At 43.7% G+C, this 26,513-nt stretch overlaps 1 protein-coding gene across 10 annotated transcripts in view; it reads left to right on the top strand.

Moving 5' to 3' along the window:
• Window positions 1-26,513, top strand: part of ENPP2 (ectonucleotide pyrophosphatase/phosphodiesterase 2) — a 135,458-nt gene that overhangs the window by 100,341 nt on the left and 8,604 nt on the right. For 7 of the 10 annotated variants that reach the window (XM_027561674.1, XM_027561668.1, XM_027561672.1 and 4 more), the window contains 9 exons: window positions 1,433-1,520; window positions 1,680-1,767; window positions 2,865-3,049; window positions 6,789-6,840; window positions 17,902-17,976; window positions 19,263-19,399; window positions 20,517-20,652; window positions 21,304-21,381; window positions 24,860-24,992. In XM_027561674.1, coding sequence (XP_027417475.1) covers window positions 1,433-1,520; window positions 1,680-1,767; window positions 2,865-3,049; window positions 6,789-6,840; window positions 17,902-17,976; window positions 19,263-19,399; window positions 20,517-20,652; window positions 21,304-21,381; window positions 24,860-24,992 — 972 coding nt within the window. The remainder of the gene's footprint in view (window positions 1-1,432; window positions 1,521-1,679; window positions 1,768-2,864; window positions 3,050-6,788; window positions 6,841-17,901; window positions 17,977-19,262; window positions 19,400-20,516; window positions 20,653-21,303; window positions 21,382-24,859; window positions 24,993-26,513) is intronic. The other 3 variants (XM_027561677.1, XM_027561673.1, XM_027561678.1) reach the window with 1 other exon arrangement.

Raw genomic sequence — 26,513 nt, 5'->3', positions numbered from 1 at the left:
CAAACGTTTAATTTCCTTGTTTTTCCCCAAGTGCTGTACTTCAGTGCCGTGTACCTGTACGTACTTAGGAAATATTTGTTGTAATAAACATGTAAGTGTTTTGGAAAACTGCTACCTAACTCTAAGCAAAAGGCATCTTCCTGTCACAACAAGGAAGTTCAAATGCTTTTGATGTCTCGAGAGCACGGTTTCCGTTTTCTGCTTCTAAACAGAGCTACTGCCTCCGTAAGGCCTGGCTCTTGTTAAGCTGTGCCACTGCTACATGTGTTGAGCTTACCGCTCGGTTATACTTTGCAGTGGTATTACCAGATAAATTTGTTGACAGGGAAATCCATATGCAAATATTTCTATGGAATACAGATCTCCGTTCATTGATCAAACATCACACATTTTAAAAGCGCCAGCTGGGTGTGTGCTTAGCATGGAGCCTGCTGCTGCTGCTGAGTCGCTTCAGTCGTGTCCGACTCTGTGCGACCCCATGGACTGCAGCCCGCCAGGCTCCTAGGTCCCTGGGATTGATTCTTCAGGCAAGAACACTGGAGTGGGTTGCTTCTCCAATGCATAAAAGTGAAAAGTGAAAGTGAAGTCACTCAGTCGTGTCCGACTCTTCGAGACCCCATGGACTGCAGCCCAGGCTCCTCCGTCCGTGGGATTTTCCAGGCGAGAGCACTGGAGTGGGGTGCCATCGCCTTCCCTCCGTCCGTGGGGTTTCCCAGGCGAGAGCACTGGAGTGGGTGCCCTCGCCTTCCCTCCGTCCGTGGGATTTTCCAGGCGAGAGCACTGGAGTGGGTGCCATCGCCTTCCCTGAGCACGGAGCCTAGGGACAGGCATATAGAAGTGAACCAGACGGACCTGGTCCCAGAGCAGAGAACCCTGGAGCCAGTGGGGCACGTGAGCAGACAGTTGGAGGCTTGTGGCAACTCTGCATTGAGAAAGTCTATTGGTGCCCTTTTTGCAACAGCGCTGTTCTTAAATTAGGGTATGTGCGTTGTTTTCTTAGACATAATGCTACTGCATACTTAATACAGTATAGTGTAAATATAACTTTTATATGCACTGGGAAACCAGAAGCTTTGTGTGACTCCTTTAGCGTGATGGTCTCTTAATTGGGGTGGTCTGGAGCAGGGAGCAGCACCTACAGGGCATGTCTGTGCCTGTGGCCAGTGCTCGGCTCAATACGACCGTGAGACAGGAGGAGGGCGCCAGACCTCAGGTCCCAATCTGTTCTAGGCTGATCGTCAAGGCCAAAGCACTGGGGGCAAAAAGACAGCATCATCTTTCATCACCCTGGGAATGATGCAGTCAAAGCGGAGAGAAATACGCTTGGATTAGTAAAATCCACTTCTTACAGATCTTTTTGTGCACTGGACTTTTTTTTATCAGACCAATTTTATGAGAAGTCCTGATTGACTGTACAATCGTTTCACTCTAGGAAACCTTTGGAGGTTTATAAGAAACCATCAGGAAAATGTTTTTTCCAGGGAGACCACGGATTTGATAACAAGGTCAACAGTATGCAGGTATGCTCCCAGAACTATGAATTGAAGTGTATTTTAGAGGTTCTAAAAAGGATGGGAATGGTGGTGTAAGTGAAGCTTGCAGAGTATTCATAACTGGAGGGAGGGTTGCTCCTGGATATTAGCAATGCCTAATTGTTTTTGTTTCTTTTCTTTTGGAAGACTGTTTTTGTAGGTTATGGCCCAACATTTAAGTACAAGACCAAAGTGCCTCCATTTGAAAACATTGAACTTTACAACGTTATGTGCGGTAAGTCACTTATTTCATCAAAACCAAGAAAACAATCCGGAGTTAACATACGAACTCCTTTCGATGTTGGAGAAAGAAATGAGGTGTCTGTTTTCTGGGATCACCTCATCTTTTCATTAAAAAAATGCTGTAATTTGCCCATTGGTTCAAGGGACAGAATATCATCCCCCTTCTAAGGCTTCTTTGTCTTCCTTCAACAGTTGACTAATGGGGAGTTTTCATGGTGTTGCTGTTGGCAGCCTCCGGCTAATCTAACACAGCATTACAGTCTGACACCACCGGTCACAGGCCGGGTGAAGCGAGCACTGGGCACAGCGCCCCCCACCCCGCACCCCGCCTCCATCTCTCCCAGCGCAGCCGCGCAGGGCTGGCCAGCTATTTATGTGCTCCTAATTATTTTTCTTCCTGGAGTCTCTAGTTGCTGGATGAGGACAGCTTTTCCTATTTAGTAAGGGAGCGCCAGTCTGGCGGTCAGAGGGGGAGTCTGCACGTCGGGTCTCCTGGGCCCCGTCCCCTCTGGGCATCCGGCGCTCCCCGGCCCTGCCTCCGGGCTCAGGCCAGTCCCTGTGTGCCTGCTCGTCAGCCTTCTCACTCGCTCTGAAATCAGCCTGTTCATTCCACAGCGGCCCTTCAGGGCACACGGCCAGAGCCTCCTCTTGTCCTGTACTTCTGTGGAGTGCATGAGAGGGCAGGCTCGAGGTTATTTATTGATCATAAGCCCCACTTCAAAACTCGGGATAAAAAGTCTCACAGAGAAGCAGGAAGGCAACGATCCTGACGCTGATGGTCCTTGGGTTGTAGCTATCACAGACATAAAGGTGGCGAAGCGAGGCCCTATTTTCCTTCACTCTTTCTTTGTGGGAATGTCTTTCTTGATATCAGGCCATGAAAATGCTATTTTAGAAAGTTGTTGCCAAGACCTCATCAGGCAAGGATGACTTGGGAGCTCAGAAGGGAGCCTGCCGTCTGAATTTGGTTATCCCATTCTGTTGGTGTTCCAAGTTTTCCAGACCTTGGAAGGTGAATGGCTTTGACTCTCCTCCTATCTCATCAAAAACATTTACAAAGTACCTGGCCCTTTTCTTTCTTCTCATCAGATCTCCTGGGATTGAAGCCAGCTCCAAATAACGGGACCCACGGGAGTCTGAACCATCTCCTGCGTACCAACACCTTCAGACCGACTGTGCCAGAGGAAGTCACCAGACCCAATTACCCAGGGGTTATGTACCTTCAGTCCGATTTTGACCTGGGCTGTACCTGTGATGATAAGGCAGAGCCAAAGGTAGAAGTAATCTTTTTTGTTCATTATGGAAGAGCCTGTCGGGTGTAGAGCAGTGCTGTCCGATAGAACTTTCTCTGATGATATGCATGGTCTTTGTGCGTCGTCCAAAATAGTAGTTACTAGCTACACAGCTTTCGAGCACTTGGAACTAAATTTTTAATTTTATTTAGTGGCTTGTGGCCACCATATTGGACAGCACAGGCATAGATAATGAAGAGCAAAAAATAAAATTCATGCTCTTCTGTGGAGTTGCGATTCCTAACCAGACGTTTTTCTTTTTTTCAACCTGAATCACATGTCTAGCAGTCATGGTCCCAATAGGAAACAGATGGCCCGTGCAGAAGAAGTTTTTCAAGAAGGTTTAAAGGAATTGTTTCAATCACATTTAATGAGAAGACTATTTACAAAGCTGGCAGGGTAGAGGGAAATCGAGGAGGGATGGTAAAGGCGCCTGGGGCTCCCAGGGCACCAATCTGGATCTCAACAAGAAAGGGGAGGAACAGTCACCAGCACATGGAGAAAGAACCCTGTAGGCGGGGCCTGAAATTTGGGTGATGGCGCAGTGAACACACCGCAGCCTGGAGAGAGGAAGCTGGGGGTGTGAGCACGCCCTTGCCACCCCCTGCTGGTGCTTCTCGATGTTGGAGCCCAGCCACAGGGCAAGCTTGCTCTTTGATGTCCCTAGACATCAGCCTCCCGAGCACAGGGCAGGGGAGGGAAGCGGGCAGCAGGGCGCAGGTGGGCGTGCAAATAGGCGCTGTCCCGCACAGCCAGCTGGACAGTTGTTGAAACAAGCACGTGTCCAGTAATGATTTTTTTCTCGTATGTAAAAATCAATTGTATTTCTAAATATAGCAACAGACAATTGGATAATGACATTTTAAAACACTTACAATAGCGTTAAAAATATAAAATATCTAGGAATGCTGAAAACTGTAAAACAGTATTGAGAGAAATTAAAAACCTAAATAAATGAAAAGGGGACGACAGAGGATGAGATGGTTGGATGGCATCACTGACTCAACGGACGTGAGTTTGAGTAAACTCTGGGAGTTAGTGATGGACAGGGGGGCCTGGCGTGCTGCAGTCCATGGGGTCGCAAATTGTCGGACATGACTGAGCAACTGAACTGAATTGAACTGAAGTAAATGAACCGGTACTCATCATTCATTGAAGGACTCAATATTCATGGCAGTTCTTCCTAAATTAATCTATAGATTCAAAGCAATCTCATTCAAAATCCCAGTGGATATTCTTCAGCTTTTTCTTTTGTACTGGAGTATAGCCGATAATGACTGGCTTACTGAATTTTACATTGATCAATGACCTTTAAAGTTGCCAATCAGTACTCCTGACAGCAAGACACAACCAGTGTTACCACACTGAGTTGATAGGGTTCCAACACAAAGCAAAGCAATCTGCGATTTTTGCACGTGTGGTTTTATTAAGGCAATGTGTGATCTTCTCATTAGACCTCAGAAGAATGGAAACTAGTTTTCTTATTGGTCTCTCCCCCTCCCCCTGCCACTGTCTGCCTCCTAGGGCTCCTTGGGGCCTGCGAGGCACAGTCTGGGAGCCCGCCATGGGAGGGAGTTTGCTTCTTGTCCCTCCACCCATGCCTTATTTTTTTATATATGAGCTCATTATCTTTTTAAGTTTTCTTTTTTTTTAAATGTGGACCATTTTTAAAGTCTTTGTTGAATTTGTTTCAATATTGCTTCTGTTTTATGTTTTGGTTTTTTGGCCTCAAGGCATATAGGATCCTAACTCACTGACCAGGAGTTGAACCCTCAGCCCCTGCATTAGAAGGTGAAGTCTTAACCACTGTACTGCCAGGGGAGTCCTAGATCCCCTTTAATGTCTCCTACTTTAGCTCCTGATGAGAATTAACAGCGCTAATTAAAGTAGGTGATTCTAAGACTTCAGCTGGAGGAGTTGAGTTGTCCATGTCAACAGGAAGTGGTCTTTGAAGTGAATTCCAATTATATTTTTAGAGGCATCTATTAGATCTTGTTTCCTGAATTACCTTTCCTCTGGGAAACAAGAAATATTTTGGTTCTTTCATCTTAAACTGTTTTGGAGGGATTCTAGATTATCTTTATTTTCTCAGTGGTTTTCTCCAAAAGACTACTTTTCTTAAAATAAAAAAAAAAAAAAACACAGATATACAAAAAAGGTATAAAGATGAATAAAATGAATACTTCAATATATAGACATCGTGAGAAAGAAAACATTAAAGATGGAACGGAAGCTCCACGTGACACCCCCACCCCAATCCCACTTCCTTCCTACCTCAAAGCTAATTAATATCCTGTGCTGTGCTTAGTCGCTTAGTCATGTCTGACTCTTTGCAACCCCATGGGCTACAGCCTGCCAGGCTCCTCCGTCCAAGGGATTCTCCAGGCAAGAATACTGGAGTGAGTTGCCATGCCCTCCTCCAAGGGATCTTCCCAACCCAGAGATTGAACCCAGGTCTCCTGCACTGCAGGCAGATTCTTTACTACCTGAGCCCCCACGGAAGCCCAATATCCTGAATACAGTATATATAATTGCCATGCTGTGCTGTGCTCAGCTGTGTCTAACTCTTTGAGACCTGATTTTCCAGGCACGACTATAGGAGTAGGTTGTCATTTCCTACTCCAGGGGATCTTCCTGACCCAGGGATCCAATTGGAGTCCCCTGCATTGGTAGGTGGGTTCTTCACCACCGAGGAAGCCCTATAATTGCCATGGAGACCTCTGTACTTTCACTCCGTACATAGGTATCTCAAATAATATATCAAGTACCTTTAGTATAGTTCCCTAAAATAACCTATAGTATAGTTTTGAATATTTTATTTTTTATTAAAAAGATGTTTTTTTGGCTGCTCCTCGAAGCATTTTGGATCCATTTCCCACACCAGGGATTGAACTGATGGCCCCTACACAGGAAATGTGGAGTCTTACCCACTGGACCACCAGGGAAGTCCCCTGGATGTTTTATATTTTTTATGTAAATGCTGTTATACCATATGTATCCTGCATTTATTTGTTGATCACTGTATTTTAAAGATTTTTTTACAGATTAATACATGAAGTTGTATCTCATTCATTTTTATTGCTAATATCAATAGTTATTATAATGCATAATTGTACAACTAGCGCATCATGATTTTATTCATTCTGCTACTTGAGGACGTTTGGTCATTTCCCACTGTCAGTGCCTCCCAACAGCGTGGCTATAGACATCACTGCAAGTGTCTCTATGCACATGCTAGAGGATGTCAGGATCCACAGTGGGAAGTGGAATTGCCAAGTCACGACAGTTTCAGGATTGCTGGATCATTCCATTTCTACTTTAGAAAAAGCAATTTTATAAATTTGTTTGGGAATCACTTTAGTGCACCTAGAGATTAATCCAAACTTTTCAGGCAATATTAGAGTTAATGTGTATATATGTGCCCTAATCCTCATCATGGACATGGGAGGCTGGTCCCATGATTATCCATGTTTTTAAGAAAAGGAAGCAAAGTCATGGAGAGATTAAATAGCATGTTCAACACCATAGATCGCTCAGAAGTACAGCCTCAGTGTCAATTTGAGATAAAGTAGTAACACTTTATAAAGCGTGTGATATTGATGAAGCTTAGGATCCTATTTTGAATTTAGCTGGGTACTGAATAGAGAGAAGGGTGCTGGAAAGAAAGACCATTTCTGATCTGCTTTCTTTTCCCTTTTGTTTTTTATTTTCACACATGAAGAACAAATTGGATGAACTCAACAAACACCTTCATATAAAAGAGTCCACAGAAGGTAAGGAGTTGACAGAAAAAAGAACCAGATAAGTTTTGTTTTCTAGTTTTCAAAAACTGGAGAGACTTATTTACTTCATAGTGTAAGCACAGTGTTTTCTTAAAATTTGAATTCAGATTGCAGAGTGACCTTTATGTGATCTGGCAAAGGGTATTGGTTTTTTCTCTGTATACAAGGTGCCAGCTGTGTAACAGAAAAGTTCTATTACCTTTTTTTCCCCCTTAACAGCTTTTAACCCTCTGAAAAACAGACATGCTGTTATGTATCTGATGGGTTATAAGTTAAGGGCTGAGGGGACTTCAGAAGAAGGGGATGGAAGTCAACAGTGGTAACAGCTGGTTCCTCTGCTGAAGGTTCCCCACCTGGAGAGTCGGTGTGTATGTCAAGGGGAGGGGTGCCCGGAAGGAACTGTGTTAGAACTCTCTCCCAAGAGGGTCTCGAGCCCTAACGCACCCTCCTGTTGTTCTGCATACGATTATAACACGCCTGGCTTAGCCAGCTTCTGCAAGCTTGTGATGAGAACAGAAAGCCTCAGCGGTTTGTGCATTTCTTATTCCTGTTTCAGGGTGCTGACTGTTGGCCAAGTGCTCCTCTGCCCCGTGGCACTTTCATTTTAGAGTCTGGTGTGAAGGAGCTGGCCTGGTCAGAGCACGCCCTTCTCGGGGTGGAGCCAGGCCGTGGGGCTCAGTGCCTCTGCTTTCCTTTGTTCAGCGCCTTAGCTGACTGTGAGCACCTCATGGCTTTCTCTCTCCACTCAGTCATTCTGGGTATTGATGTGCATCCTGATGCTTCTCCCGTCCCCGCTGCCCCATCTGCAGGCCTGAGTCTGCGTCCTGGGCAGAGGGACTGGGGCTGAGGGCGGAGTGTTGCCCCTGCGTCCTGCTGACGTCCTGGTGCAGGGTCGAGTCACGTGTCCATCCTGGGGTTTCTGGCTGGGTTCAGTGCTTCTGCTTGGATGAGGCATTTCTCACTTCCGTTTCAAGTTCACTGGGGCCAGCAGGGCATGTGAAGCCTGTGGAAGAGGGACATACATTCTCTCCCCAGGGACCCCGTCCTCCACGTTCCTTGGCGATGGGTGGAAGCATATAATCCTTTACACAAGAGCAGTAAATAATTAGGAACAGTAATGTGATCTACCACCCAGGCTCTTCCTTCTGATTTTGAAATTAGATGAGGAAGAGGGGAAGCCTCCTAGGCAGGTTACTGCAGCAGAGGTGACAGCGTCTTCTAACAGCAAGGGAATGACCCTTGTGTGTGAAAAAGAAGACTGAACTCAAGCACAGCTGCCCAGGTCATGCAGTCAAGACGCACATAGTCAAATTCTCTTGAGAGCATTACTTATTAGCTGACATGGTTCTGTTTATCACATGTGCTGTCTTCAATCTGATTAAGCAAAGGTTGAGGAAACCCGTGGAAGATTTTATTTCCTTGACTTATTTCTCCTCTCTGTAAAGATCTTCATCTTTTCCCTTCTTCTCTTTCTGCATATCCACCCTCCTGCTTCTCTGTGATGACGGAACACACAGGCTCTTTGACATGTCATTGGATGAACACGGCCTTAGAGAAAGGACTTGGTTGATGGAAGGTACACAAATCCACAAACTCTAGAAGTGATTCAAAGTATTTGACATCAAATCTAGTGGATGATGGTGTCTTTATATTTGGAAAAATTCCAATACTGCCAGGATCAAGAACCCGCCTGCCAGTGCAGGAGATGTAAGAGACATGTGTTCAATCCCTGGGTCGGGAAGATCCCCTGGAGGAGGGCATGACAACCCACTCCAGTATTCTTGCCTGGAGAATCGCATGGACAGAGGAGCCTGGTGGGCTGCAGTCCATGGGGTCACAAAGAGTCAGACACGACTGAATGAATTCACACACACGCACACCACGATCAAGGAGTGTAGAGTCTCATGATTTGAGTTTTTCAAACATTCAGTCAGCAAGGCAGAGAAATATGACTGAAATGTTTCTTTTTGAAAGCCACTAATGAAATAGTTATGATAGCTTTGAAGGGACACTCATGTTTTTTCTGATTCAAGCTCTGGCTCTTCATGGTCCTAAAACATTTCTGGCTGGGGAAAAAAAAAATCTTTCACTTCGTTTTCTGGTGGCAGTGCGTTCTTGGGACAAAACCAGCCCCACACTCGGCACAAAGAGTGGCCTCACACTGCTGAGCGCGGGAGTAAGAGGCGTCTTCTGGCGAACTGCTGACTAGCGACCTCATCGTTCCTTTGCTCTGCTCAGCGTTGAATACATCTTACTTCTCGGTGCTTTCACATCACCGGGGCTTAAAGTTTTTACTTTTTCATGGCAATGGACCCTCACGAGGATTTGTTAAGCACCTGCCCTGAGCTGGGGGTTGATTGCTGAGACGTTCTGTCAGGTTCTGTCAGCCGTCTCACCGCCAGTTCCAGGTGAATTCTTTACCACTGAGCCACTGAGCCACTGGGGAAGCCTGGGACAGCCTCTGATGATGCAAGGGAGCCTGTATTTATTTTTATTATAATTAACGGCTGAATATCAACAGACTTTTTTGATAAAGTTGTCTGAGTTTATATAGCACTGTTTGCTATGTGTGCATAATAATGGCTATTTGCAATTGCCAATAACTGGAGTGATACGAGAGAGATGCTAAAACCATTACATGAAATACAAATAACTATATGTCACTGTCTGATTGGTGCTTGTTTAAATTCTAGAGTATGTGTAAGCCTCAGCGTCCTCTCTCCTGTCTGGTTCTCTCCCTGTCTCTTGCTGTTTGTCTCCTTAAGGGCCCTGTCTCAGTCAGGGCTTCAGCTACAGAGTGCCATTTTCTTGTCTGAGTTCCTTCAGGCTGCTGTGGTGTGCCTGGTTCATAAGTCTGGTCCCCCCCGGAAATCATCGGGGTCCGCTCTGCTGAGGGGGACCTCGTGAATTTGAGGTGCTGTGTGCACTGTGCTCAGAGTAGTCACTTCCCCTATCTGCGTATCTTTGAACATGTACTGAGGCTTTTCAGCCATTTAAAGCTCTATACAAATGTAAAATTGTATTATTTTCCTGCCTAGTTTTTAAAAAAATACACAAGTAGGTAGCTGATTCTTTCAGAATAAATCACGTGCCCTGAACATACATTTGTACCAACCACGTCTGTAAAAGCTGTGCTTTCCAATAGTGAAACAACTCAGGATAAATTCAAGGTAACAGAAGAATGGTATATTTAATTAATGTTAGGTTATGTTTTATCACCGACTCAATGGACATGAGTTTGAGCAAACTCCAGGAGATGGCGAAGGACAGGGAGGCCTGGCGTGCTGCAGTCCATGGGGATGCAAAGAGTTGGACACGACTCAGTGACAGAACAACAATGACAAATGTTTTATTAGAAATACTAAATTTACAGAATCAAGTCCTTCACTAAAGAACAATATAATCTTCAAAAATTATGATCTAAACTGATTTCTAAAGCCCTAATATTTCTACATTTGTAATGAATCCCAGATCTTAGTTGTATGGCTGCTATTTCTACATCAGATGTACTTAATGTCTTGGCAAACATACTGAATTTTCATTTTGAAATCCGTTGAATGAATGAATGAATGAGATGGGGATGCTTAAATTTCTCATAGCACGCACTTCTGGCCGTGGAGCCAGGTGGAAGTTTCACTGTAAGAATAACTGCACTGTTCATTTTCACCTTAGTCTTTTCTCTGCTTACATTACTAAGCCGTGTGTTATATTTTCTTGGTCAGACTGGCATTCACCGTCATCTTGTGAGGAAAAGGTAAAAATCACTGTAGCACCCATGTTTGGCTCCTTATCACACCCTAAGAGAAATTATTTTGATTAGAAAAATGACTTAACCAACTAGTGATTCTTCTCAATTTAAAGCAGAGCCCTGAACAACTAGAGGGACACTTCTCTGTAGCTCTTTTCAATTATGAAATGCTTCTCACTTTTGTTATTTTACTGGAGATGTTGCTGCTGCTAAGTCACTTCAGTTGTGTCCGACTCTGTGCGACCCCATAGACGGCAGCCCACCAGGCTCCCCCGTCCCTGGGATTCTCCAGGCAAGAACACTGGAGTGGGTTGCCATTTCCTTCTCCAGTGCTCCAGTGAAAGTGAAAAGTGAGAGTGAAGTCACTCAGTCGTGTCTGACCCTTAGCGACCCCATGGACTGCAGCCCACCAGGCTCCTCCATCCATGGGATTTTCCAGCCAAGAGTACTGGAGTGGGGTGCCATTGCCTTCTCCTAACTCTCTCTTTTGTAGAGCCAATTAACAAAGAGCGTTGTGATAGTTTCAGGTAAACAGGGAAAGGACTCAGCCGTATGTATACATGCATCCATTCTTCTCTAAACTCCCCTCCCATCCAGGCTGACACGTATCATCGAGCAGAGTTCCGTGTGCTATGCCTTGTTGGTTATCCACTTTAGATACACCAGTGTGTGCATGCCCATCCCAAACTCCCAACCACCCCTTCCCCCATCCTTCCCCCAGGCAACCATAAGTTTGTTCTCTAAGTCTGTGCCTGTTTAGCAGTGTGTACATGCCCACCCCAAACTCCTAACCATCCCTTCCCCCATCCTTCCCCCAGACAACCATAAGTTTGTTCTCTAAGTGTGCCTGTTTTGTAAGTTCATTTGTATCGTTTCTTTTTAAACTCTGCATATAAGGGATGTCATGTGATATTTCTCCTTCTCCAAACACTGAATTTTAATGACTACCTATCAGTATTCCTTGCTGATGTTGAAAATTTACTAAATTTGGTGTTGTCGTTCAGTCACAGATCCTGTCCAACTCCTTGCGACCCCAGGGACTGCAGCACGCCAGTCTTCCCTGTTCTTTACCATCTCCCAGGGTTTGCTCAAACTCATGTCTATTGAGTCAATGATGCTATCCAGTCATCTCAACCTCTATTGCCTCCTTCTCCTCCTGCCCTCAATCTCTCCTACTCAGGGTCTTTCCAACAAATTGGCTCTTCTCATTAGATGGCCAAAGTATTGGAGTTTCAGCTTCAGCATCAGTCCTTCCAGTGAATATTTAGGGTTGATTTCCTTTACGATGTACTGGTTTGATCTCCTTGCTGTTCAGGGGACTCTCAAGAATCTTCTCCAACATCACAGTTCAAAAGCATCAATTCTTTGGCACTCAACCTTCTTTATGGTCCACCTCTCACATCTGTACATAACTACTGGAAAAACTATAGCTTTGACTGTATGGACCTTTGTCAGCCAAGTGATGTCTCTGCATTTTAAGAGTCTTTCTGGGTTGGTCATAGCTTTCCTTCCAAGGAGCAAGTGTCTTCTGATTTCATGGCTGCAATCAGCATCCACAGTGATTTTCAGTCAGTTCAGTCACTCAGTTGTGTCTGACTCTTGTGACCCCATGGACTGCAGCACACCAGGCCTCCCTGTCCATCACCACCTCCTGGAGTTTGCTCAAACTCATGTCCATTGAGTCGGTGATGCCATTCCAACCGTCTCATCCTCTGTCATCCCTTTCTTCTCCTGCCTTCAATCTTTCCCAGCATCAGGGTATTTTCCAGTGAGTTAGTTCTTTGCATCAGGTGGCTAAAGTATTGGAGTTTCAACTTCAGTATCAGTCCTTCCAGTGAATATTCAGGACTAATTTCCTTTAGGATGGCCTGGTTGGATCTCCTTGCTGTCCAAGGGGCTCTCAAGAGTCTTCTCCAACACCACAGTTCAAAAGCATCAATTCTTCAGCGCTCAGCTTTCTTTATAGTCCAACTCTCACATCCATACATGACCACTGGAAAAACCACAGTCTTGACTAGACAGGACACCGTCTGAGTGGTGGGCTTCCCTGGTGGCTCAAAGAGTAAAGCATCTGCCTGCGATGAGGGAGACCTGGGGAGAAACGATCCCTGGGTCGGGAAGATCCCCTGGAGAAGGAAATGGCAATCCACTCCAGTATTGTTGCCTTAAGAATCCCATGGATGGAGGAGCCTGGTAGGCTACAGTCCACAGGGTCACAAGGAGCCAGACATCATTGTGGCTTGTTGGCTCTGATTAAATTATAGGACTTCTCTGGTGGCTCAGACGGTAAAGCATCTGTCTGCAATGCGGGAGACCCGGGTTCAATCCCTGGGTCGGGAAAATCCCCTGGAGAAGGAAATGGCAGCCCACTCCAGTACTATCGTCCATGGAAAATCCCATGGACAGAGGAGCCTGGTAGGCTACAGTCCATGGGGTCGCAAAGAGTCAGACACAACTGAGTGACTCCACTTTCTTTCACTTTCTTTCTTTGACTAGACAGACCTGTGTTGGCAAAGTAATGTCTTTGCTTTTTACTATGCTGTCTAGGTTGCTCATAACTTTTCTTCCAAGGAGCAAGCATCTTTTAATTTCATGCTGCAGTCACCATCTGCAGTGATTTTGGAGCCCCTCAAAATAAAGTCTCTCTGTTTCCACTGTTTCCCCATCTATTTGCCATGAAGGGATGGGACCAGATGCCATGATCTTAGTTTTCTGAGTGTTGAGTTTTAAGCCAACTTTTTCACTCTCCTGTTTCACTTTCATCAAGAGGCTCTTTAGTTCTTCTTCGCTTTCTGTCATAAGTGTGGTGTCATCTGTCTATCTGAGGTTGTTGATATTTCTCCTGGCAATCTTGATTCTATTAGAGTAGTATCATCTGCATATCTGAAGCTGTTGATCTTTCTCTTGGCAGTCTTGATTCTCGCTTATAATTCATCCATGCCAGCATTTCACATGATGTACTCTGCATATAAGTTAAATAAGCAGGGTGACAGTATACAGCCTTGTCATATTCCTTTACCAATTTTGAAACAATCTGTTCTTTGATATCTGGTTCTAACTGTTGCTTCTTGACCTGCATACTGGTTTCTCAGGAGACAGGTAAGGTGGTCTGGTATTTCCATCTCTTTAAGAATCGTCCAGTTTGTTGTGATCTACACAGTCAAAGGCTTCAGTATAGTCAGTAAATCAGAAGTAGAAGTCTTTCTGGAATTCCTTGCTTTTTCTATGATCCAACAAATGTTGGCAATTTGATCTCTGGTTCCTCTGCTTCTTCTAAATCCAGCTTGTACATCTGGAAGTTCTCGGTTCACGTCCTGCTGAAGCCCACCTTACAGGATCTTGAGCATAACCTTGCTGTGAATGCAATCATAGAATAGTTTGAGCATTCTTCGGCATTGACCTACTTTGGGACTGGAATGAAAACTGCCCTTTTCCGGTCCTGTGGCCCCTGCTGAGTTTCCCAAAGTTGCTGGCGTACTGAGCGCAGCACTGAAACGGGATTGTCTTTTAGGGTTTGAGAGAGCTCAGCTGGGGTGCCGTCACCTCCGCTAGCTTTGTTCATGGTGGTGCTTCCTAAGGCCCACTGGGCTTCACACTCCAGAACGGCTGGCTCTAGGTGAGTGACCACACCATCATGGTTATCGAGATCATTAAGGCCTTTTTTGTATAGTTCTCCTGGGTATTCTTGACACCTCTTCTTAATATCTTCTGGTTCTGTTAGGTCCTTACCCTTTCTGTCCTTGGTCTGCCCATTCTTGTATGAAATGTTCCCTTGGTATCTCTCATTTTCTTGCAGAGCTCTCTAGTCTTGCCCGTTCTGTTGTTTTCCTCTTTCTTTGCATTGTTCACTTAAGAAGGCTTTCTTATCTCTCCTTGCTGTTCTCTGGAACTCTGCATTCAGTTCGGTCTATCTTTCCCTTTCTCCCTTGCCTTTCGCTTCTCTTCTTTTCTCAAATATCTGTAAAGCCTCCTCAGACAGCCACTTTGCCATCCTCTATTTCTTTTTCTTTGGAATGGTTTTGGTTACTGCATCCTGTACAGTGTTACAAACCTCCGTCCATAGTTCTTCCGGCACTCTGTCTACCAGATCCAATCCCTTCAATCTATTCATCACCTCCACTGTATAATGGTAAGGGATTTGATGTAGGTCATACCAGAATGGCCTAGTGATTTTTCCCTACTTTTTTCAATTTAAGCCTGAATTTACCAAATGCCCTTTACTAAATGACCACACTACAACTACGCTGGACCGAGACAGAGCGAGGCACTTTACAGATTTGCTTGTAAAGAGTGCAGCATCTCAGAGAGCTATGAGGCTCTGGGAGGTTAGGTTAGAGAATCACAAAGCTATAAAGAGCTGAGATGAGATCTGACTCCAGTTCTCCTGGACACTAAAGCCTCTGTGCTTCCCTCTGTAAATGCTTCCTATTTTAAGGGTCGGAATAAAGAGAGAGTGTTTGGAGAGAATCTCAGTGCACAGCAGGGTTTGGAAGTTGTTTCTGAAGCAGTAGATGCTTGGATACAAACCGCTGGTCATATGAGCTCCTCAGCAGGCATGACTGAGTCCGAGCTCCTGCCTGGAGTAAGTGGGCCTTCCACCCAGCGTGTTCTCTATTAGAATAACCTGGCAGGCGGCATCCACCTGGAGACTGTCCAAGAAGCTAGGAGAAGAGTAATGGGCCGAGGCAGAGACCTGGATTCTGGGTGCTGTCGTGTAGCTGAATTACCTCACACAATCATGAATCCTCAGTTCCTGCATCAGTAAGATGAAGATGACACTGGTCTGCCCAGTCTCTCTCTTGGGGTTATAGTAGACGGGTCATATGTAGAAAGCCAGGTCTTGAAAGTCATAAAGAACAATATTTTGTTTTCAAATAAAACAGTCATTTATTTATCCAGGTCAATATCTGGCAACGTTGGAGGCAGAGATACAGTGGTAAACAAAACAAAAGCGCTGTCCTCATTAAGTTATTATTTTATTGTGAGATTCAGCCTGCTGATGAGTTACAGCACAGTGCTTTAAAGGCCGAGGTAAGAAAGACCAGGGCACCGACAGAGGCGTCCAGTCTAATCCCAGAAGCGGTTTACTCGGCAGTAAATGATAGTGGACACTCATAAGGCAAAGGGGAGAAAGGAGGTAGGAAAAGCAGAGACCTGGGGTAGAGATTCTGTGGTAAAATGTAAGAGCGTATTATTGTGGGAGTGAATGTTTAAAACACAAACAGAAAAAGAGGAGAGATTTTCATGTGGCTCTCAAGTCAGCCAGCTAATCTATGGGAATATGGGTCAGAAAGCTGAAGAGGGAAAAGAAATACACACTCCAGTCTGGACAAGCAAACGCTGGAAGACAAAAAAAGAGGGCTGGGGAAGTCCATACCACTTGAAAAGATTCACCTCCCAGTACTTGCCAAATGTGGTATCTGGAGGGGAACTGTGGCATGTCCCGAGAATTCCAGACACTATTGTAAACAGGGGACTGGGGTGTGGCATGGAGGCTCCGTCTGGAATCTCATGGAGTAGGAACCCAGCCTGGAAAGACAAAAGTTATGCTAGATCTGTGTCAAGAAGTCACGAGGAACATATTTCGAAACTAGAAGTTCATCTCCAGGGTGGCTGGTCTCAGGACAGGGCCCTTACATGCACAAAGACTGAGCTCCAAGTCCTCTCTGTGGCTCAACCAACAGGGACTTTTTGCTACCCAGAAATGCCGTGAATGACTTGCCTAAGGTGTCGTATGGAGTAGCAGAGTCAGGCAGTGACCAAGAACCTGTGATTCTTTGATACCCTGATAAACCGAAAAGGCTCACTCAGTCGTGTCCGACTCTTTGCGACCCCGTGGACTGTAGCCCTCCAGGCTCCTCTGTCCATGGGATTATCCAGGCAGGACTGCTGGAGGGGGTAGCCATGCCCTCCTCCAGGGGATCTTCACAACCCAGAGATCGAACCCCGGTCTCCTGCATTGTAGGCAGACTCTAACACTGAACCACCAGGGAAGCCCGGATAAACCCCAAAAGGGAAATCTAAATTTGGATTCTGGGCTTAAAATGCTTCTTACTGCAAAGATTTCACCTCTTATAGGGCTTCAGGAAGCCTCAAGTAGGTTCTTTCAGTCATTGGGGAGCTCGTGGGCTCTTAGGAGACTGCCAAAGCTACTACTTTTTTTTTTTTTTTTTGCTTCATCTCATATATGGTCAGTTAACAACTGAGGAAAAGTGAGTCAGATAATGATATCTTTGTGCTCTGTGTGCCAAAAACTCCAGTAGTGCATATACTGGGAGCTAGGAAGCCCCCATTTCTGAAGAAAATTGAGTCTGTACATATAGAGCAAAAGCATAAGTAGAGATGGAGAAGCTTAACTAGAGCAACGTTTCAAGAGAAAGGGACTCTTCGGATGCCTTGTCCCCTTTTTCTCCCCTTTCTCCCTCTTGTCCCCTTGTCTTTTCCGTGGGAGCTGAACAATGAGACCATGTTATTTGTCGTCCCCTTTTGAGGGTGAGAAGAGCGACTGTGCCAGGACATAGGTGTAGTTGGGACGTGGGTTCACTGTGTCTTAGCTCCCTAAGCTCCGGAGGGCTGCACTGACGCCCTCATCCCCGTCTGTGGCGGGTGCCGTTCTCTGTGCTCCTGTTCGGCCACGTCAGTGTCTCTGCTGGAGTGGGCGCCAGGCTGCCTTTCAGTTACCCACGCTATGTTTCTGTCTCCCGTGGAACTGTGAGCTCCTGGAGGCTGAAAGCCTCAAGACTTCCAGCCTTGTCTGGAGAATCCCATGGACAGAGGAGCCTGGCAGGCTGCAGTCCATGGGGTCACACAGAGCTGGACACTGAATGACCTAGCACACACACATGATTTATCTCTGTCCCATAAGCCAAGATCTGACACTCAGGTTTGACAAGGGAGGGTATACTGACAACACGTTTGAAGGGAGACAAGTGACAGGATTGGTGGGAAAGTTATTCCCAGGGGAAAGAGAAGGCGTCACGTGTCATAGCATAGAGTTGCTGACAGTGATCATGGGCAGTCCTGCAAATCAGTCAGCCTTCATGGAATGGAGGGGTGACAAGAAGTAAGGAGGAACCAGAGCTGGTGGAGTCTACAGCCTGCCCGACTATTGACTGACGCCTGCTCCAAAGAGGGGTGGTGCGCGAAGGAGCACAGTCGCTCTTTTGCTGTGCTCCTTAATGGGATAGACTGGGTAATCTACCAGGTTTGCATTTGAGCTTGGAGGAATGTGTTGGGTAAGCATGAAAACTTGAATGATAAAAAGAGAATAGCTTCTCAAAGAATCTTGATACTTCTGCTTCCAGCTGAAACCAGGAAATTCAGAGGCAGCAAAAATGAAATCAAGGAAAACGTTAATGGAAATTTTGAACCTAGAAAAGGTTTGGTTTGAGTTTTGAAGGACAGTCTGACCTGGTTAATAACTGCTCCCAAGTACTACTGTTATGATTTGCAGGCTTTTTATGTGTTTGTTATATATTTCATTTATATAATATTTAGCCTATTATTTTCTAATTCTTAGGGGTGGGTCCCTAAATTCAGCAGCTTAACCAAGGCTTCTACATTTACTGCAGTGCTGATGAAGCCCAACTACCCTGAACAGGCTTGTGTTGTAACAGTGTGGGCTGTTTTGCCTCAAATCAGCAGTTCTGCTTGGGAGGGTCATGCAAAGTAATCTACAGAGTTTTCTCTGTTACTTGCGTAGAATGGTAATACTTTAATTAAAGCAACATGTATACATAATTTAATAAGTGATTGCCAGAAATGATTTTCTCTAATAGAAATCATAGCAAATTTTTTTTTTTGGTTATCACTTAGGGAATCGTGAATTGCCGAAGCCTCAGTCGCTAACTATTTTGATCTGTAGGACCCCAATTTCTAAGGGTCCATGGCAATTCTGACTTTGGCCTCTCTAAAATGGGCAGATCAAGCTTGAGGCAGTTATTGTGGGTGTGGCATGAAGGTTTGCCTGCTCATGTCCCATCTTCTTCTCAGAAGATGAAGGTTTCAAACCTTTATTTTTCGTAAGAGGAATCTACCTTCTGGGGTCTTAAATGAGTTCTTTGCTAACTGACAACCTTCCTTTTGTATTCAAAGGACCCTCTTGAACGCCACTTATTTTATCTATACATGTTCCTTTAAGTTCTTACCTAAAGGGTTTTCCTACGTGTCACAAAGCTACTTACTTTAAACGCTCATTACTGCTCACTTTTTATGCTGAAATAATGCATATTTGAGTTGCAGTTTACAAATAATGATCAAAGAGTGCCTTTCTCTTAATTAAATCGTTGGTTAATTTGATAAGCCTTTCAGGGTCAAAGGAATTAATTCTATAAAAATACAACTGTCTTGACTTCCCATTCAGCTGAATCACTTCACAATTTTCTTTCCCATGTGGATTAAAATTCTTTACAACTGGAAAATAATTATTAAAATAAATATGGCATTTGAATTACAGTTTTGGTGACTGGAAGCCTTGACCCATGCGTAGGTGATCAAATAAACCACCAAAGTGATAGGAACACTAACCGGATTAAATTAAGGAGAAGGAACTACATTATTAATAGTAAGCAAGCAAATGTTGGACAACTTGACTCTCTTCATTTGAGTCTTTAACATTTGATGTACATTTTAATCTGTATTTAAGACATTATTTTTTCTCTCCTAGAGAGACATCTCCTCTATGGACGGCCTGCCGTGCTCTATCGGACTAGATATGATATCTTATATCACACTGACTTTGAAAGCGGTTATAGTGAAATATTTCTAATGCCACTCTGGACATCATACACTGTTTCCAAACAGGTCATTGAGAACATTGGGTTTCATGTTCTTCATGTCATTACGCTCCGTGCCTTAATAGAATGATTGCTGGCGGAACAGAATTTTGTTTTAGAAAAGACTTTAATTTTTCCTGATGAAAGAAATCCTACATTGGGTCTATTGTAAAATATTTTGAATTAGGCTTTCTGCCATGTTCTAACTTCACGGTAATATGTAAAATGGCATAGCATACTAATTCTGTTAGTTTCTTTGACTGTGCTTGTCATGCCCCAGTAGTTTCAGAAGCTATCAAGATTTGGCTGTGAGTTTTAATAGACTTATTATTTAGAGCAGTTTTAGGTTCACAGCAAAACTGAATGGAAAGGACAGAGATTTCCCATATACCCACAGCTCTACACATCACAGCCTGACCCACTAACATCTTGTTTTTTTTTTTTTTAATGAAGGTTTGTTTTATGTTGGGGTTTCAGTTTTGGTAAAGATGAGATAGTTCGGTTTATATCAGAAATTAGAAAAATTTATTACAGTTGAGATATGTTTCTAATTTCTGAATACAAAGGACTACTTCAACTGCCCCAAACATAGCTTCTTGTTATTTGTACTCGGGCACATACAATACATAAACAGTTATTTTTTTTAAATAGGAGATATGTCTATATTATTCCTGAGAATATTATTTTTTAAGCTGTCTTCTGTGGAATCTCATTAATTATGTCAACAGTGAGATTTCTGCCTTCTGTATTATTGTTTTACCTAAGACTGATAAGAGAGTTCTGCTAGTAGAAAAAGAGAGTTTGAAAATTACTAGCTTAATGCATTTGAAAGTGAGATCTTTTTTTTTTTTTTAAGAGTATATTTTTCTTTTTTTGGCCAAGTGGCACGTGGGATCTTAGTTCCCTGACCAGGTATTGAACCTCACCCTCTGAGTTAGAAGTATGGAGTCTTAGCCACTGGACTGCCAAGGAAGTCCTCTCTTTTTTGTTTATTTAAAGAGGGACTATCAGAGTATAAGCTATAGTAACAGCTAATGGGGGTCTGGCTTTGGCTGTTTGGAACCAAGCAGTCTGGTTCAGTGCCCCTGTTGGTCTGATACTATCTCCCCCACGGCTTTGCTGACGACCTGTGACTCACCGTTCAGGCTGACGTCTCTGACATCCCTGCACACCTGACCAACTGTGTCCGGCCCGACGTCCGCGTTTCTCCGAGTTTCAGTCAGAGCTGTTTGGCCTACAAAAATGATAAACAGATGTCCTATGGATTCCTCTTTCCTCCCTGTAAGTTACAGAAGACCAGGATCTAACCATTCTAGAGGGGTGTTATTTTGTGGAGTCTGGCGTGTGCAACTTGGTATTTAGGATTTCGGTGGTTTTTAGAGGGGTGCTCAAGAGGTTGAGGAGATGAATTTCTCTGGGAGCCTTCCAAAAGCAGCCAGAAAAAGAGACCAGCTTTCACAAATCCTATTCCCGGGGAGTTCTAAAGTGCAAGGGAACATTCAGTGTGTCTCCTGACATCATTAAATGAGAATCTAAAAGTGAAATAGGAAATTAATAAGACATTAATCTTTTAAATAATACTATAGATGTGATCTCTTAATACATGAAGCCCTTTAATTATCTCTCATTACCTTGATGACATTTTTTAAAGTCCAAATTACACCGGTAAAGTCAAGGAACTCTTTTACATAATACTTAGTAGACCCAAGATTAGGTTGGAAGCAAAAGAACATGAAAATTTTATTTAAGAACGAGTGAGTGAAGAAGAGAGGTGGAGTGGGAAGAGAAGTAGGCGATGGCACATAAGAGGGGTAAGTGGAAATGAAAGAGCAGGTCCAGTCATCGCATGTTATTTGGGTCATTTTACAAGATTACTTTTTTTTATTGATGTCGATTTTAGTGTGTAATAGTATTTGTTTTCCTAATGTTTAGATCTGAGCTCGTCCCCAGAAGCTAAATATGATGCATTCCTTGTAACCAATATGGTTCCAATGTATCCTGCTTTTAAACGTAAGTCCAATATTTACCTAGTAGATTATTATTTGTGGGAAGAAATATTTCTAAATTTACCACTTACCTTTCCTACCTCTATATTCATTTTAATAACTTTCATGTGTTTACCCTTTATTATTTTCAGCAGCCTTTAATGTAAATTCTCTACTGCTAATCCAAATTATGAATCTGTGAGGGAGCTTGATGGATTATTATTTAGCCCTTGTTTATAGTTAAGAAATTAAAGTCACAAGAAGTGACTCGGGTCATGAATGGTAGAAGCTAAGCTAAACCAAGTTTGTGCTTCTAGTCTGTTGTTCTCCGTATTTCAATGCTCACGCTATACGTGGTTTAGAGAGTCTTCTCTGTATTTTGGATGCTATCTAACATTTAATAGCATCTGTATTTATTAAATGTTATAGTAAAAGCCATTAACAATCCTTCCTTTAGGGGAATGGTGATGATGTAGTCTGAATATTGATCCTGAAACCTAGCAAGACTTAATGAGTCTTCTGAATCATCAGAGTATAAATTCAGCTGGTTTTAGGGCTGTGTAAATTATATACACTCATAATTTCTTTCTATACAATATAAATATTTGTGAGTGATAGTGATGAAATGAATGGCGTAAGCATGGTGAGCTCTGGCTCCCAAACTGAGTTCTGGTCCCTGGAGTGTGACCACTGCCTGTGTGATCATAGAAATGCCATTTCGCCTCTCATTTGTAAAATGATAAGATTTGATTGCATGACTTCTATGGCTTATATGGATTTGTAACTTAATTGTCCAATGAACAAAATAATCCATTTTCTATTTCTGATAACAAAGAATTTATTCATTTGCCCATCCATCTATCCATTCATCTATCTTCCTTCCATCCATCCATCCGTCCATTCATTTTCCAACCATCCATTTATCCATCCAACCATCCATTTATCCATCTTCCTTCCATCTACCATGCATGCATGCATCCATCCATCCATGTCTTCAAAGACAGAGAAGGCATTGTGGAGTAGACTTGACCTCCCTTTATTTCATTTACAGCAAGCAGACCTGGATGCTTCTAGGAAGGGTGGGAAAGGGAAACATTTCTACATAATTTTACTTAGTAAAGGAGCATTGGGCTGTGTTACATGACTCTGAGGACTAAAATACAATTTCAGAACAGAAACATGAGATGGTGCAGTGTCATCTACAGGGCCAAGCCTCCTCAACTTGACATCAGTGAAATGGCCAGCATGGTTTAGAGAAAAAAATGTTTATTTGATGTCCTCACTTAGTAAATAAGGGCTTATTCAAAGGTAGAATCTGTTGCATATGAGTGAAAATTTAAAGTATGCTTTTAAAAGGAGGTTTCCTGGTTTGTTCTCAGGCCCAGTGGAGAAATGTTTCATAAACTCACGTAAATCCATTTGTCATAATATTACATGGAATGCAGCTGCATTGAGTTTCCACAAATCTGGGTTTCCTGGATTTCTTTCTTCTTTGCTGATGCCTTTTTGACCAAGCAGCAATAAAGGAAACACACACATGGTCCCACCCTGAGGCTGGTGTGGCCAGAGGCCCTTCACAGAGGGCCCGCTGTTCTTCAGTGGGGATGGCTTTTCACAGGCCACATTTCTGCGGGTTTGGCCTTTTGACTGTTCCCATTGTTATTTCTTTCCCTCTGTGCCTCTCCAATTTTTATGCTTAAGTTAACATTTGAACTTCTCCCCCACTGTCCTCCCTTCTTTATTGCAAATAATTATCCGTGGTGTTTTGGCTCTGGTGGCTGCTCTGTCCTTCTCATTTAGAATAAAGGATCATCAGCAGTTGAAACCCCATGGGAAAAATGCCCAAGTATTTTTTAATTAGAGGAGGTAAGAAATGATAACAGCCTGGACCTCATAACCCCCATGTATCAGGTTGGCCAACAAGTTCGAGTCTGTCAATCACATCGTACAGAAAAACCTGAATGAGTCCTTTGACCACCCAATAGCGTCGAGTGCAGTAAGTCACATCTAACATTTTGGAGCCAGCTTCTCTGGTTTGCGTTGCCTGTCCTCTCTTGCCTTTTCTCTTCTCCCTTCCACCCCTGTCCTTCCCCAGCGATCGACTGTAGTGGAATTGGAGCTAGCCTGGACAGGAAAGTCTTCTCTAGAGGATGACCATGAAACTGAGAAATGCAGAGTGGAGGAGACACCTGGGAATCACAGACCAAGGGCGAGTTTTCCAGATAGAGGGAGGAGCATGTGCGGTGCCTTACTCTGAAGCACGTTCAGCAAGCAGGGGCAGAAGCCTGTAGCTGGGGGGAAGAATGGGAAGGAGAGCCACAGAGGGAGGCAGGGGCCACAGTGGAGAGCTGGGGGTTTATTCTAATTACGGGAGAAATCATCTGGAGTGTGAGAAAAGGGTGCTGGGGAGTGTGAGTCACTCTCCGATTCATGGTGTAAGAGGATCCGTCTGGCTGCTCCAGAGAATGGCCTCATACAGCCCTCGGGCCCCAGGGGACCAGTTTTGTGGAAGACAGTTTTTCTGTGATGGGAAGAGGATGGTTTGGGGGGATGATTCAAGTGCATTTCATGTATTGGGTGCTTTATTTCTGGTATGACATCAACTCCACATCAGATCATCAGGCATTAGATCTGGAGGTTGGGGACCCCTGAGCTACATGGAAAGAAGAGTTTCTCCCAGGGGGCCCAGGAAGTAGTCTTTTGTGGTAGCTCATGGCAGAGAAGATGGTGGCTTAGATCAGTGTGGACGCAGTGAGAATGGTGAGAAGTGGTCAGCTTTAGAAGACTGGGCTGTGTTTTGGAGGTCTCACTGACAGGAGTTTGCCACATGTGTATGAACAGAGCAGACAAGTCCAGGGTGAGTCCTAGGATTTTGCCCCGAACATCTGAGAGCGAGTGCCACTGACTGTGATGGAGAAGCCAAGAGATGGAACAGGAGTGAAAAGGAGAATTAAGAACTCTGTTTGAATAATTTTTTGTTAGATATGATTATGAAGTCTTCAAATGCACAGTGAGATGGGTGGTTGGATATGTCTGGAGCTGCATGGAAAGGTTAGGGCTAGAGACATAAACTTGGGAATTACTCTACCTATGACATCGTGAAAGAAAAAAAAGTAGATTAAGGCCTTTTTTCAATTTTTCACAAACACTGTACTTCCTCCGTTGCACAGCTATTCTGTCTTCCTGGAATGTTCTGTCTCTATCCCTTTGCTCAAAAAAACCCCCCTATCCTTCAGACCTCAGCCTAATAACCATCTCCTCTGCAAAGCCTTCCCTGACTGTTCACCTAGGTTAAACTCCTCTACCAATGAATGTCTCCATGTCTTTTCTGGTTCATAAATGATACACACACAGCTAGTGCTTTACGATGGATTGTTCTCAAGAATCACAACAGCTTTCTTGTCTCTTAACTTGTGATATGTGTCTTATTTAACACATCCTAGAGAGAATTTGACCAAAGCAAGGAGTTTTGTTCACAAAGAACTGATTTTGTCTTTGCACAGGCATCTGGAATTATTTCCAAAGGGTTCTGGTGAAGAAATATGCTTCAGAAAGAAATGGAGTTAATGTGATAAGTGGACCAATCTTTGACTATGACTACGATGGCTTACACGACACACAAGACAAAATCAAACAGTAAGCTTCTAAATTCCAAGATCTCACTCAAGAATATTTTTCAAATGTTCATGTACTGGAGAAGAGCTGATGCCCGTTAAGCCTGTTATTCTTCGAATCTCCTTGTGAATTCGTCAGTTCTTTTGGGCCTTTTATGAAACATGGCATTGGGGGTTGAAAGCAACAGGAACTTGTAGTAAATAAATGCACTTTTCAGCTCCATCGAAGAATATGTATCAAAAGATTAAATTTTTTCATTTATTCTTTAATAACTCTTGTGGAAATAATTTTCCCTTGTTTCCCTTATTTGGGGGGAGGGGACTTTTAAAATTCCTTAGGTTTTCTGAGTCAGTACATCTTAATAGGAAATTGCATATAAACTTTGATCAAATCTCATTTCTGTCCCTCTCTCTGGTGCTATTATGGATATAAAAGAATTAGGCATACTCTATTCATGAGGAACTCACAGTCTGGTGGAGAAGACAAGAAGTTATAAATACAACAAATTCATAATAGATCATCACTTAATTTTATATATGCATGAAATAGAGTAACACAAAATATGCTGCTCAGTCACTTCAGTCGTGTCCGACTCTGTGCGACCCCATAGACGGCAGCCCACCAGGCTCCCCCGTCCCTGGGATTCTCCAGGCAAGAACACTGGAGTGGGTTGCCATTTCCTTCTCCAGTGCATGAAAGGGAAAAGTGAAAGTGAAGTCACTCACTCGTGTCCGACCCTCAGCGACCCCACGGACTGCAGCCCTCCAGGCTCCTCCGTCCATGGGATTTTCCAGGCAAGAGTACTGGAGTGGGGTGCCATTGCCTTCTCCAAGACAAAATATGAGAGGGTTTAATTGTGACTGGAAAGGCTGTAAGAGCTATTTTATTACTTATCTATATGAAAAAAAATTAACATTTTGTCTAATTAACTATAAACCACAATTAAACACAAAATATGAGAGGGTTTAATTGTGATTTATAGTTAATTAGACAAAAATGTTAATTTTTTTCATATGGATAAGTAATGAAATAGATCTTACTGCCTTTCCAGTCATCCTAAGAGAAATTTTATCTTACTCATACATTTATTGATGGTTATTGTTATAGTTTTAAGCTCAAATTATATTATCAGCTTAATTGTAATTTCAGTATTTTGAAAATGATTAAAATGAAGATAAGAGAAAACTAAGTAAGGAATTATCACTTCCTATGCTGTGCTCTACTGGCAAAGATTATTTACGCTTAGCACTCAGTCCTTAGAATTTTCTTTAGTAAATGAGTTCTCTGTACCAAGTTCAGGCCCTCACTGTGGCTTGAAAGGGCTATTCTTCTCCGAGCTCCTGTGTTTTCTGCCTCTGGCCCATTTGATACAAACCTGTGAGAGTTATTCTCCTGAAATGTGGACCTCGCAATGGTGCTCCCAAGCACGGAAGCTTTCAGTGGAACGCCACAGCGCTCGCGCTCAGAAGCCCCGCCCCCGCCGCGGAGCATCACGGTCCCAACGCCACAGCTCTCGCGCTCAGAAGCCCCGCCCTCCCACTG

The sequence above is a fragment of the Bos indicus x Bos taurus genome, chromosome 14 (genome assembly GCF_003369695.1).
Source record: "Bos indicus x Bos taurus breed Angus x Brahman F1 hybrid chromosome 14, Bos_hybrid_MaternalHap_v2.0, whole genome shotgun sequence".
In the NCBI taxonomy this organism is placed as follows: domain Eukaryota; kingdom Metazoa; phylum Chordata; class Mammalia; order Artiodactyla; family Bovidae; genus Bos; species Bos indicus x Bos taurus.
Note: the sequence above shows the minus strand (reverse complement) of the source record. Positions and strands in the feature narration are given on the sequence as shown.